At 37.4% G+C, this 15078-nt stretch overlaps 1 protein-coding gene across 1 annotated transcript in view; it reads right to left on the bottom strand.

The window, feature by feature from the left end:
* Positions 1–11155: 11155 nt before the first annotated feature.
* Positions 11156–15078, bottom strand: part of SYCP2 (synaptonemal complex protein 2) — a 70767-nt gene continuing 66844 nt past the window's right edge. The window contains exons 38-43 of the mRNA XM_024750225.1: positions 14154–14248; positions 13962–14061; positions 13272–13330; positions 13065–13143; positions 12899–12955; positions 11156–11884 (exon numbers count right to left, since the gene is read on the bottom strand). Of these exons, the coding sequence (XP_024605993.1) occupies positions 11810–11884; positions 12899–12955; positions 13065–13143; positions 13272–13330; positions 13962–14061; positions 14154–14248 (465 nt within the window). The 3' untranslated portion in view covers positions 11156–11809. The remainder of the gene's footprint in view (positions 11885–12898; positions 12956–13064; positions 13144–13271; positions 13331–13961; positions 14062–14153; positions 14249–15078) is intronic.

Here is a 15078-nt window from a genome sequence, read left to right as displayed (position 1 = left end):
CACTCTCTTTCTCTCCCCCACACACAACACTACCGGAATCTCTAAATGAGATAAAGGAGGGAAAGTGGCTGAAGTGCCAGCACAGTGCCCGGCAAGTTCTGTCCGCCGCGGGTGTGGTTGCCAGGTAGCCCTGGAGCTGCCGAACCTCGCCTGTGACTTCTCACTGCTCAAGCTACCTCATTGCTCTCCTTGACTTTTCCTGTTCTGCTGCTTCAAGGCTGCAGTAGGTCAGGCGCCCGTGGAAACTGCTCAACCCTTGTGGTAGCACTTTGTCCTAAGGGACTTGTGATCAGTCCTAGATGCTAGCAAACATACTGTCAGTTTGTGGAATTGGGGTCTTCTTTAAGAAATCACTGTATGGTAGAAAAATTCCAGCTCTACCTCTTACTTGCTGTGTAACCTTCTGTGAATCGCTTGACTTCTCTGAGCCTCAATTTCTGTGTCTATGAAATGATATCTAAATCCTTTCTAATGAGAAGCCAATCCCTTAATTTTATAAGCATTTATGTGTATGTATATATATTGTATATTTAATACATATATGTGTGTACTCTTTTATACATAAGCTGTTACTTGTGGCCAGTCAACCCCCAAAATACTTATTTTCTATTTTAAGTACATATTAGCTCCCTATTTTACATTTTATTCCATTTAAAATATTAATTGGAGCCAGACTGTGTAAAAAATAAGATTTCAATCTCCATCACGTAGAAATATCCATATAACTGCTTACTGTGAAGCAAAGAAAGGAAAAAGTTTCCCTTATTCTAGAAATCATTCTGGCCCCCAAAGCAAAAAGGATCCGTGCTTAGAAAATAACTAAACTGCAGCTATAGTCAGAGATAGTCTCATAGATGGGACACATGTTCAGGTTCTTTTGCCCAAGTAAAGACCCATAACTAATAGATAAATAAAATTAAAAATTTACGATAAAATACAAGATTTCCAAAGCAGGGTTTTTTGGTTTGGTCCAGACTCAAGGGTTCTAAGATATCATAAAACCAGAAGACATTTTCATTGTAATCAAAATATTTGCAATGGTATCTAACTTCTATCACTGTATTTTTATTAATCATAAACTCTTTCCCTAAATTGTATTTCCATATTTCATGTTCTTAGCAGGTATCGCAGAGGACGAGATAACCTAAAACTGTGAATCAAGTACATGTATTTACTCTGCACCTACTAAGTGTATGGAATCCTGCACTAAATAAGTATATGACGTGGCATCTCAAATCTCTCTCATCCTAGTTAGTTGGAGGAACAAAATTAAAAAGCAATTAATAAATCACATGGTACTGGTGATATACATGCATATGTATATGAATTTAAATATGCTGTATAAATTTGAAGAGAAAGTTTATATTCTTAGGAGCCTGAAGACTTAGAGAAAACAATTCTGCTTTCTTATTCGTAACCATCAGATATAGTATCTGAATTATAAGAATTCTTCATGAGTGCTACTAGTAGTAGTCATTAATGAGGTTTTTGTGCATTGACTTTATAACTTATTTTTATTTTAACAAAATAAAATGACTGTTAAAGTAAACAAAATTAAGTCATTAAAGAAATTGCTTTTAAGGAGTTTAAAAGACTTTAAAAACTTAACTGGTAATTTCGTGACAGGAAATTGAATCGCGTTTCGAAGCGTCAAGTTTTAAGCCAGTATGATAGGGAGAACAGTACATTGTATGACTTTGTAAAAAAAAGTACATTTTAAAAATTTTAAAGGGGCTTTAAAATTATATTATGTAATTTTTGGACAATTGAAATGGATTAAAAAACACCGAACATCAAGAGGTCCACCGTGTGGAAATATATGGTAATTACAAGTCTAAATTTATTCTAATATATATTGGAAGTTTGAAAGTCAGTTTTTAGCTACATATCCACAGTTCTTCAATAGCAGAGTGCAGAAATGCAAAATTCTAATTATACTGTTAAAATTACTAGTCCCACGTTATTCCAATACCCATTTACCCAGTTTTTTTTCCAGAATTTTTTTTCAGAGTTTTTCACGTAAAAGAAACATCTCAGAAGATGCTCATAAACAGCTGAACTTACGGAAAGTCAAACTGACTTCAGGTCCTTCCTGTCAGGACGGACCTAACAGTTTGCTCCAATTTTTACATTGCTCAGACTTCTATTTTAGGTGTTTTTTCATAGCACTTATGATTCTTCCATGCTTACATTTTAATTCAATATGTTAATGAACCTAGATATAAATATGAACTCACGTATGATAACTGTGACTGGGTTAACTGTTATTAGGTGGTGCTGATGGAATGGCTGAAGAAATATCTCTAGCAACTTGGAGAGCGTCACCCTAGGCCCTGAGGTGAGAGACAGCGGAATTCGTCACCCTAGACTGCCAGTTTAAGGCAGAATTAAATGCTAGACGAAAACCACAGTCTACTGCCCCCTCAAGGATGTGCTGGGCATCTACGGTATCAGGATTGGGTGGCATTTAAGTCTGTGTAGTGATGTCTGTAGAGTTTAGTATTTAAGTTTCTGCCTGGCTATACTAATGCTGCAAAATTTTTTCTCTCTTCCGTGACCCTTCCCATGTGTTCTTCTGGAACAGTTAGCCACTGTACAGCTCCATTTAATTGAAGTGTCGTAAACCTGCACCAACATCGTGTTAAATTGTGATCCAGGTAAGACGTATAAGTCCTTAGCAACAATGCTTATTTATTTTTTAGTATGTTTGAAATAGGAAAATCAAGAAATGTTAGCTATATTAGTTATTTAACATAATCATTAACATCTACTAATGCAAAATTGGTTTAAATCACTATAGTAAGATAAATTGAGGAATAAATTTTGTAGTAAAGAACAGAGAGATCTTCAAAATGTTTCTTCTAAACTAGGGGTCTTGCAGACTACAGCCCACAGACCAAATCTGCCTTTTTTTTTTTTAATGGTCTGCAAGCTAAGAATTGTTACTTTTTTTTTTTTTTTAATCTAGGAGTGGGATTTCTGGGATATATGCTAAATATATGTTTAAGTTTTTAATACATGTTAAATTGTTTTCCAAGGTGGCTGCACCACCTTGCGTTCCCATTAACAATGAATGAGACTTCCATTATTCCATATCCATGCTAGCACTTCACATTCTCGGTCTTTTTCACTTTAGGCATTCAAGGAGTTGTGTATTTGTACAACATTGTGACATTAATTTTCCGTGCAAATGTCTTATTGTTGGCTCATTTGAGTTGTACTGGTTCTTTCTTTGTGTGTGTCAGCCTTCAGTAGGTGTTCTGTAGGAGTTGTTCCACGTGTAGATGTATTTCTGGTGTATCCGTGAGGAGGAAGGCGATCTCCACGTCTTACTCTTCCGCCATCTTCCAACCCATCTGTATAGCCCTTTAAAAAAGAGTTTGCCTACTCCTGGTCTAAAAACTTTTTTTAACTTTTAAATAAATATATAATAGAAGATGTTGAATTACACAGAACAGTTAATTTTGTTTCTAAATAAGCTTGAAATTTTAATAAATCTGTTACAAATTTCAGACCCATACGCTCGCAGTGAGAGTAGTTATTTGGCGTGCGCTAACACAGGCCCCGTTGGTATTAAAGGCACATGTGTCATTAGTGTGACAGTGAAACACACTGCTCCAACTTCCGTTTATTTCAAATTATTGCTATCACAGCATAAACCAAAATTATATTATCTGCAGTTCAAGATAGTACAACATATAGATCTCATTCAACACATTTGTATTCCTGAAAAAAATATTGAGTTATTTCCCTCTAGATGTTGTTTTAGAATATTTCCATTGGCTCTTTTGACCTAATATGTTTTTTTGTTTGTTTTTTTGTTTTGTTTTTTTGCGGTACGCGGGCCTCTCACTGCTGTGGCCTCTCCCGTTGCGGAGCACAGGCTCCGGACGCGCAGGCTCAGCGGCCATGGCTCACGGGCCCAGCCGCTCCGCGGCATGTGGGATCCTCCCGGACCCGGGCACGAACCCGTGTCCCCTGCATCGGTAGGCGGACTCTCAACCACTGCGCCACCGGGGAAGCCCCTTGACCTAATATGTTTTTAAAAAACGGAAACTAACCATTACAAATATGACATCGTCTTTGGTAATGCAGCCTGTGTACCTCTGATTTGCCTACACAATTCTTCAAAGGTGCCAATAAAAAAGAAATCCATGTGATTCTACATGACTGCTTTAAAAACAGATAGACACCATTTTTAAGTACACGGAGAGCGTTCATTTCTTACCTTTGTGTATAGAGCTGAGCACAGTACATGTCACATAGTAGATGCGCATATGGCTGGTTGACTAACACTTTATCAATTTTAATAGAAATACCAACATTATATGGGATTTGAGGACCTGAAGAGTTTTAGGAGGTACATTGGCCCTCTCTGTACTTAGCAAATTCCTCCCTATTCCTCCCTAGAAACACCACATCTGTTCACTCACTTATTCACACTGTGCAAGCCTGCTTTTCCAGGCACTCTTTTTAGGTTCTGGAAATAGTGATGAACAAGGTAGACAAGGTTCCTGTCCCCATAGAATTTTTGAAGTATACTGTACAAGAAGAAAGGAGTAGGAAATAAGAGTGAAGAAAGAGGCGGAGGCTAGCTCATGTACGGCCTTTTAGGCCATGATATAAAGGTTGGGTTTTACGGGCACAGAAAACCTCTGGAGAGGTTCTTTGTTGTTGTTTTTTAATTCAGGTGAAAAGGAGATAACATGAAACTAAGTGTTAAAGAATACAGCTCAATGGCATTTAATACATTCACAAAGTCATATGGCCACCACTTCTGTCTAGTTCCAGAACATTTTCATGACACCCGAAGAAGACCCCATGCCCTTTAGGTAGCTACTCCTCGTTCTCCCCTTACCAAACACTAACCTGCTTCCTGATTCTATGAATTTTTAATTCCTGGATATTACATGTAAATTGAATCCTATGTGACCTTTTGTGTCTGTTTTCTTTCGCTCAGCCTAATGCTTTTGAGATCATTCACACTCTAACATTCATCAATACTTCCTTCCTCTTACGGCTGAAAAATCTTCCATTGCATAGATTTACTACATGTTTGTTTATCTGATGGCCATTTGGGCTGTTTCCACCTTTTAGCTATTGTGAATAGTGCTATTGTGGACATTCTTTTACAAAAGTATTTGTTAAATATCTGTTTTCAATCCTTTTGGGTATATAACTAAGAGTGGAATTGCTGAGTCATATGATAATTCCTTGTCTAATTTTTTTTTTAATTGTACAGTTTTTCTTTTTTTAAAAAATTTATTTTATTTTTGGCTGCACTGGCTTCTTCGTTGCTGCGCACGGGCTTTCTCTAGTTGCGGCGAGCCAGGGGCTACTCTTTGTTGCGATGCGTGGGCTTCTCATTGCAGTAGCTTCTCTTGTTGCAGAGCACAGGCCCTAGGCATGCGGGCTTCAGTAGTTGAGGCACCCAGGCTCAGTAGTTGTGGCTCGCAGGCTCTAGAGCGCAGGCTCAGTAGTTGTGGCGCATGGGCTTAGTTGCTCCATGGCATCTGGGATCTTCCCAGACCAGGGATCGAACTGGTGTCGCCTGCATTGGCCCGCGGATTCTTAACCACTGCACCACCAGGGAAGCCCCCTTGCTTAACTTTTTGAGGAACCACCAAATTGTTTTCCAGAGTGGCTGCATTATTCTACATTCCCCCAGAAATGCACAAGCGTTCCAATTCCTGCACATCCTTGCCAACACTTTGTTTTTTTGATTCTAACCATCCTAGCGGGTATAAAGTTGGGATCTCATTATGGTTTTGACTTCCATTTTCCTAATGACTAATGATGCTCAGTATATGTTCATGTGTTTGTTGGACATTGGCATGTCTTCTCTGGAGAACTGTTTATCCACAGTCCTTTGCCCATATATTTTAATCAGATTGTCATTTTGTCGTTGAGCTGTATTTTTTGTATATTTTGGATACTAGACCCTAATGAGATATATGATTTGCAAATATTTTCTCCCATTCTGTAGGTTGTTCTTTTTTCCTTTCATGAAAGTATTCTTTGATGCACAAAAGTCCTTTTTTAAAAAAATGTTTTGATGAAGTCCAAATTACATTTTTTTTCTGTTGCTGGTGTTTTTGGTGTCATATCTAAGAATCCATTGCCAAATCCAAGGTCATGAAGATTTACTATTTTTTTTTCCTACGGGTTTTATAGTTTTAGCTCTTACTTTTAGGTTTTTGATCCATTTAAAGTTAATTTTTATATACGGTATAAGGTGAGGTGGATGAGTCCAGTTTTATTGTTTGGCATGTGGTTATCCAGTTGTCCCATAACCATTGGTTGAAGAGAATATTATTTCTCCACCAAATGGTCTTGGCACCCTTGCCAAGGTTTCAAGGCACCACCTTGAAACTCAACTGACCATAGAAGAATAGGTTTTTTGCTAGACTCTCAATTCTATTTCATTGCTCTGTTATGTCTATCCTTCTGTAGGTACCATATTGTTTTAATTTAGCTTTGTAGTAAGTATGAAATTGGGAACTGTGAGTCCTCCAACTTTTTCATTCTTTTATCAGCGTTGTTTTGCTATGTTGGGTCCCTTCCATTTCTGTGTGATTTTTAGGATTGGCTTTTTCATTTCTGCAGGAAGGGCTTGGGATTTTGATAGGGATTGCATTACATGTGTAGACTGCTTCAGGGAGTATTGCCATTTAACAGTGTTAAGTCTTGCAGTCGGATGGGATGACCATGGGATGTCTTTTCCACTTACTTAGGTCTTCTTTCTTTCAATAATGTTTTGTAGTTTTCAGTGTTCAGATCTTTCAACTCCTTCATTAAATATACTCCTTTTAATATGCTTCTGGATTCAGTTTGCTAGTATTTCGTTGAAGATTTTACATTTATATTCATAAGGGATATTGGTCTGTAATTTTCTTGTGACGTCTTTATCTGACTTTGGTAGCAAGGTATTGCTGGCCTCATAGAATGAGTTAGGAATGTTCCCTCTTCTGTTTTCTGGAAGCATTTGAGAAGGACTGGTATTAATTCTTCTTTAAATGTTCAGTAGAATTCTTTGCTGGGAGGTTTTTGATTACTGATTAAATCTCTTGTTGTAAGTCTGTTCAGATTTTCTGTTTCTTCTTGAATCAGTTTTGGTGGTTAGTGTTTCTAAGAATTCATCCATTTCGTACAAGCTGTCTAATTTGTTGGCATACAGTCGTTCATAATTCTCTTGTAATCCTGTTTTTGTAAGGTCAGTAGTAATATTCCCAATTTTCATTTCTGATTTTAGAAAGTTTAGTCTTCTGTTGCTCTTAGGCAATCTAACTAATGTTTTATCAATTTTCTTGATCTTTTCAAAGAATCAACTTTTTTCCCCCTTTCTAAATTTAGTTTATTTTAAAATTTGCTATTTTGTTCATCTTGGATTTTTGGCATTGATTTTGACTTCTTAAAATATTGCATTAAGATATTATTTATCTTGACTGATGAATTTTTTTGGCATCCCCTTAAAATTCTGCCCCCAAGGCAAGTGCCTCACTTCTCACCTTAGTCTTGGCCCTGGGGACTGAAGCTGTAGTTGGAGGGAGGGAGGGAGGTTAGATCTGGGGGAGCGGGGAATTGGGGGTGGGAGACAGCGGTGGAAGCGGGGGGAGGCAGAGCCACCAAAAGACTTCCTTAGATTCTCTGCTTAGATGACTTCCTCAAGTCAAAGTTGGGATAACTTCCATAAGTTTGCTCATGAAGCCCCATGGCTCAGATTTGCAGTACTCCAGGAGGTGTCTTCCAGATTTTCTCCTTTTAGGGTTCCATTTCCAAGGACCTCAGACCTAGATAGGAGGGGGTTATACGCTGAGCGAACACTGACATCACGTTTCCCAAAGGACACATGGGTTTTGTGCAAACTCGGCCTTGGGCTGCCGACAATATTGACCTCATGGTTCAGGGCTGTTCAACCAAAGGGAGGCGATGGTGGGGGAAGAGGGCAAAGGTCTAGAGAGGACCCAGTCTCAGAGCAAGTACCTCCCTCTCCTCACCCCAGGCCTTCCTTTTCTTCTCCCTGTCTCACTCAAGTGGCCCTTGGCCAGTTCCAGCTTCCAGACAGGACTCCTGGTTGGAGCCCTGGGGGTGAGTGAAGGGAAGGCAGCCAGCTCAGAGCCATGCCTATGCCTCCTACCATGTGTGTGCCCACGGGTTGTTGCCTACTTGCTGACTGAGAAGTGATCTGTCTCATCTCTTGGAGCGAGGGCAGAGGGAGGAGAGGATCAGGTAAAACCCAGGTCTTTATTAGCCATAAGACTGGCAAAGATGGTTCTGGGAGGGAGGAGGGGGCCTGAGCCTGGCAAAGGAAGAGTCATGATGTGTGGGATGGACATAATAGCTCAGTCTCCCTAAGGAGGCTGTGAGGAGAGAAAAGTGGGCAGGGCAGGCAGGCTCTGTGTCATCTGGGGTGTCAGTCAGGGTCCTGGCAGGAGATAAAAGACCCACTCAGCTGTCTGTGTTTGCATCACTAAGACTTAACGAAGGACTTTCAAAGAATCAACTTTTGGTTTCATTTATTTTCTGTTTTCTATTCTTTTTTTAAAAACTCTAATATCTATTATTTCCTTCCTTCCGACAGCTTTGGGTGTAGTTTGCTCTTTTCCTAGTTCTTTAAAGTTATAAAGTTAGGTTATTAATTTGAGATCTTTCTTCATTTTTAATGTATATAAATGTACAGCTGTAAATTTCTCTGAGCACTGCTTTGAATATGTTGCATTTTCATTTGTCCCCAAGTATTTTCTAATTTCCTTTGTGATTTCTTCTTTGACCCATTGGTTAAGAATGTATTTTCACTGGAGAGTTTTACATATGGAGTCAGAAGCATGGTATGATTTATGATTTAGCAAGAACATATTGGCTGCTAAGTGCATAACGGGTTGTAAAAAGGCAAGTATGAATGCTGGAAAGCAATTTAGGAGGCTGTTGAAATTGTCTATGTGAGAAATGATGTTGACACCGTCAAAGGTAGTGACAGTGGAAGTGACAGAAAGTATACATATGTAGAACATATTTTGGCAGTACAATCTGCAGGACTTGTTGATTGATTAACCGGCCAAAAGAAACGGAGCAATCAGGAATTACTTCTAGGTTTTGGCTTGAATAGTTGGGTGGATAAAAGTGACATTTACTGAGATGGAAGGACAGGTTTATTTTTTCTTTTCTCTGGTGGTGAGAGGGCCTGCTGCTGAGAGAGAAATCGAGTTGGAGAATTGAGATGTTTATTAAAACTATCAATAAAGCAGTGTATATGACATTCTAATGTCCAAAGTGAAGGTCAGCATGTTTCTGCATTTGGAAGTCATCAATACAAAGATGAAATTACCTAAGAAGAAGGTATAGATTGAAGTGATAGACTAGGATTGAGCCCCCTATTAAGGGAAGCCAGAAATAAGCCAAGAAAGAGTGGAAAATATGTGCCAGCCAAGGGGGTTTTTAACTGTGGAATGGCACTGAGAAGCTGCGTGAGAAGTACACAGAGATAAGATTTGGTAAAATAACTGGTGATTTTGATAAAAGCTGTCTCAGTGAAATTGTAGGGACAGAAGCTGGACTGAGGGGAGGTAGGTAAGGGGCAAATAAGAAGTGTGTTGAGATAGTAACTCGCGAAAATTCTTTTGATAACGTTCTGTGTGAGGGTGAGTAGAGAATTACATGGGGAGGGCAGCAGTTAAAGAGGAACTTGTTGTCAAAGTCCTTTTTTAAAAAAATAAATAAAAATAAGTGTGGGCTATACACACCAGTAGAGAGAAGTCAGACAACAGGATTCAGAGCACTAGCCAGGGGTATTAGATTGTCCTGAAATAATGAGGCTATTCTGCCATTGGAACATGTGAGAAATCAGAAATGCCAGTACTGATGCAGGTAACATGTTAGATTTTAGGGAGAAGAGACGAGGAAAGTACGAGGTAAGGCCATCCCCTAAAAGGTAAAGCATTAAGGAGGTACTGATATACAGTAAGACTCTGGAAATGCGGTGAAGGCAGTTGAACAGGGCAGAATAAGGATTACTGAGCAATGCTGTGTAGCCACTTGAAATATGTAGTCATAGGGCTTCCCTGGTGGCGCAGTGGTGGAGAGTCCGCCTGCCGATGCAGGGGACACGGGTTCGTGCCTCGGTCTGGGAAGATCCCGCAGGCCGCGGAGCGGCTGGGCCTGTGAGCCATGGCTGCTGAGCCTGCGCGTCCGGAGCCTGTGCTCTGCAACGGGAGAGGCCACAGCAGTGAGAGGCCCGCATACCGCAAAAAAAAAAAAAGAAATATGTAGTCATAAATTTAAACCTTGATTATACTTCTCAAGTGATGTTCAGGTTGTGGAATGAGGGGTATGAACTAGTGGATAAAGTTGAGGAGAGGAGAGAGGGCAAGAGACTTATTTTGGACTAAGGACTCTAGAATCGGTAAGGAAAGAAGGACGGACAAGAAGGGTAACTAACAGGCATAGCAAAAGAGTGGTGGAGTAAACAGCCTGGGACTACTCTAGAAAGCAGGCTGGGGTGATGATGTTTGAAGTTGAGATTCAGGGCACAACTATGGTCATGACAGGGTCACAGCAGAACGGTTTAAAAAGCTGGGAGGAAGTAGGAACCTCGGTAGGATTACACATACAGCACAGTATAGGAATTAGTATAATGTATTATTTAGGAGTCTTGGAAGTCTGGCCAAGGATAAGGCAAACAAGGATGTGTGTCACGATGGGATTGATTCTAAAGAAGTCTCACAGGGCAACATGGAGTTTCAACTCCTGAGTAGTAGTTAATATTACAGCAGACCTGTCACTGTTTCTTGACATAGAATCCCTGCTACCGTATCAATCAATCAGTAAATCTTAGCTGATGCTAGCAATGGGATAAAGCTAAGATGTGAAGGGTTTTCCTTTGCTTATCTAGACTAAGCAGGCTGTACCACTGTATTTAAATACCAGTAATATCCAACTACTCTGCTACCATGAAGCAGGTAAGTGTGACAGTGAGTGAGGCTGCGTGGTGGTACACTTCAGATGTCTGATTGATTGGAGGATATTTTGCTTGATCCAATGTTCATAAAACAGGAAAATGACTTATAAAGTAAAATAATTGTATAAAATCCCAGTGACAGCATTTATTTCAACTTTATTATATAATTAAAGCAAATAAATGTATATTCATTTTTATACATTAATCTAGCAAAATATATTATTACAATGAACACTAGGGCTTAAAAAGTACTTGTCAAAACAGCCTGCTGCGAGTTAATACCATTTTAATTCTAGATAGACATGTTAACTATTTTAGGCTAGTTAGTGCCTTCTAATACAAGGATGTATGAACAGTGTGCTGAAAAGTAAAGTACTGATTTACACTCAGGGAAGCCTTTTAAATCAGACTCCTCCCCCTTCTATGCATCACTAAATTTTTATTACTTGTAGTATATTCTGAACTAGTAAGTTTTAATAATACTTTATTTAGTTCAGACTTCTAAAATATATTTTATATGATAGTTTAGAATTTGAGTATAGTTAACTTGGCAATATTTGTCTCATGCAAATATTACTATAAAAACAAGCCAATTTCTTTTACTGATTGGTTTCCCAAAGCTTTCTAAAAAAAAAATAGTATTGTACAGACAAAAGTCTTTGGGTCTCAAGAGTCATGTTATAGTGACTGTAGGTTCTTTCTCATCCATTAGAGGACATTTCTTTGAATTTAGAGGTTCCTACAAAGGTACTCTTGCCTGGGTGACATGTATTTTCTTTGTAGAGCTACTCTGGTATTCCCCAGCTATACACACAAAGGAATAACTGGATAAAACTTGTTGATAACAACTAGACATCACACATTGTTTCTTTCATGAGCCATGAATAACGACATCAATCCTCTGCGTACATTAAGAAGCTGCTCTTCTTGCTATGGCCAAGAAGAAAAAAAAAATCACACTTTGGTAGTTTTACAGTGAAACTTTAAAATCTAATAAAACAGTAAAAAAAAAATCAAGATATTAGATATTATGAATAAAGATATTATGTACCAGTGTTCATTCTATCCAGTTCACCAGGGTCCGTTCCTAGATATCTACAGAATTATGTACTTATTGCTGATATTTTAGATGAATTTAGATGATCAGTTGCGAGAAGACCTCATCTTTTAAACCCCATATCGATGAAATTTATTTTTTACTTTCTTCCTTTAAATATTAAATCTATATTCTGGAGAAGAACTTCAGCAAGAATCAGTCTAGTTAGTTAGCTTTATGTGCTTTAAGCTGAACTGGCTTAGCCACACATCCTGATCCTCTGCTATATATCAGCATACTGGTTCTATTAAAGTTTAATAAAAGTGTATTAAAATATCCTGTATCAAAGATTAGTACTAAAATACATATAGAAATGCCTCCACCTTTGAGAAAACACCAAAGGCATGTTCACTTGGAGAAGTACCTTTAGACACCTTCCCCCCTCCCCAACCCCTGATTGCAGTTGCTGGTCTACTAGACCTTTGGAAAGCCAGCTACTTTAATCCCCAAATCTAAGGAAATGAAGTCTTGTCCAAGTAGACAATAGTTCTTTCTGGGTAGTTCTGCCTGACACAGGACTTCAGAAGACACATCAGGACTGTTGCAGTGCATCGTACTTAGATGCATACAAAGAAATCATGCTTCTAGCTTAATTTTTAAATTTCTAAATCCATCTTTTCTTCCTTAGGAGACGGACTCATTATTTAAATCACCCCTATTTTTCTACTGTAAATTTGCTCCCATTTTAATTTTAAAAACTTAAAGAACTAAACCCCAGTGGGGCTAAAACTGGCTTCTCTCAATCCAAAAAGAAAGAAGAAAAACCTGTGGAAGAATTTCCCATTTAAATATATAAAAGCATGACTGATCATTCCATTTGAAAAACCCAAACTAGATAGCTGATTTACCATTTCCTTAAGAAGTCTGTCTTGCAGCATTTTCATGTTTTCTTTCATCAAACACATCTGTGAATAAATAATTTCCCCCATGAAATTCACTATAAAATTTTCACAGCAAAAAGACAAGTTAGACTGACTAATATTGAGATTATATATAAAAATATAAAATTTATACCTCAGATGTAAAAATAGTTTCTTCATAATCAGTGTTGTAGAAGACATTCTTTTCCAATGAAGCTTTTAAAAGGTGAAGTCTAACAAATAAAATAATGAAAGTTACCTTTGTATTTTAGTTAACAAATTAAATTGCTATAATATAGTATATATAATTTTAATTTTAATAAAATCTAACGTTATAGATTCTAATCATTGTCATACTAACCTCTGCTGTTCACTTTTATGATAGGCACTGAACTTCTGAAATACCTTTTCCCAAAAGCCCTAAATTTCAAAATACAAAACTGATTATAGTATATAAATTATGACTAAAAATTAAAACTTAGCAGAATTCATTTATATTATTCCTAATTTTAAAAACTTGGCTATACGCTAAGAATATTGCAGATGTCCTATACTCTTTCGGCTAAAAAAAAAATTGAAAGCAAACTCTTTCAGACTTTCTCCTTTATTATCAGAGGTATTCATCATAAACTTTATATTTACTGAAGTATAGTTGATTTAGTGTTTCAGATGTACAGCAAAGTGATTCAGTTATACATACATATGTATATATATTCTTTTTCAGATTCTTACAAGATATTGAATATAGTTCCCTGTGCTATATAGTAGGTCTTTGTTGTTAATCCATTTTATATATAGTAGTTTATATATAGTAGTGTGTATCTGTTAATCCCAAATTCCCAATTTATCCCTCCCCCGCATCATAAACTTAAGTCTGTATTTTTAGTGTATGTATATGAAACTAACTAAAAATCTAAGATTAAATTATGTTCTAAAAAACAAAAACATTTATGGTGTGGTCTACAAGCAGAAGGTTAACAGAAGTTTTCCTGAGTGTAGCTCTTTAAAAATGAGGTTTTAAAATTATTTTTAAACTCTTAAAAGCACAAACCACAAATTCCTTCTCCAAATCTTTTAAAGACTGTGAATCTTTTTCAAAATTCTCCAGCTCCTCTATGATGATGAGTTGGAATTTGTCAAGTTTTTTGATCCTATTAAAGAAACAAAATAAGATTATTTTTTTTAATGATAGCACTTATAGCACAGCACTTAGAATATTTCAGAAGGGACTTTTAGCACAGACCTATACTCCTGAATCTGATGGTCCACTGTTTTTATATGTTGTTGAGCCGTTTTCCAAGACTGCTTAGTAAAATAATCCATCATTTTGTGGCGGATCTGAAAAATACTCATTTTTAACTTGAAAAATCTTTACAAAATAATAATCTAACCAAGACTATATTAAGGCCAAAGCCTTTTCCATGAAATATAAATGCCTAAGAAGAACTTAGAAAAGTGAAAAATTAAAAACTCAGTGACCTCAACTGAAGTGTTTGTTAATAAATTATATAAGCTCAGTCAGAGCAGGGCCTAGTTCCACCAGGAAGGCTCTGAGTGAGGGTTGGAATTGGTAATTATTTTCATAAGTACATGACATTCTACATTTATAAAAATGCTAGTGATTATAATTCTCTTCAGGAACACAGCATAAGAGTCACACTCAAAGTTATTTATTACCATTTTTCATAAAAACATATATTCGCAGCTAGTCACAGATGTGTAACACAATATATGAATCAGGGCTTCTCTGTTTAGATGAGACTGACCTGGGATAAATCAAATCAAAACAAAAGAAATATACAGAATCTTAAATAATTTCAGATTTTACCCATGAAGAGATGAAAAAGGCAAAGAAGAGATAGGGCTGATAACCTGTGCAGAAAAATATCTTAACAGGAGGGCAAAAAGAACTGCCTACTCTAAATATGGGCATGTGAGAAAAAGAGATAGGTGGAGAAAACAATAATAATTAAAAATTATTTTATGAAGTGTTTTTGTAAACATCACCTCGTTGGAACCTCAGTAACTAAGGATATGTAAGTACAGAACTGGTGAAACAAAGTGAAATGGATTTCTCTGAGGCTGCTCATCCTCTATACTTTAATAAAGTACCCTCAACAAGCAGTCACTGCTGTGGAGATTAAAGAATGTATTAAAAAGACTAGGCA

This window comes from Neophocaena asiaeorientalis, unplaced genomic scaffold (assembly GCF_003031525.2).
Source record: "Neophocaena asiaeorientalis asiaeorientalis breed wild unplaced genomic scaffold, Neophocaena_asiaeorientalis_V1.1 scaffold606, whole genome shotgun sequence".
Classification (NCBI taxonomy): Eukaryota; Metazoa; Chordata; class Mammalia; order Artiodactyla; family Phocoenidae; genus Neophocaena; species Neophocaena asiaeorientalis.
Note: the sequence above shows the minus strand (reverse complement) of the source record. Positions and strands in the feature narration are given on the sequence as shown.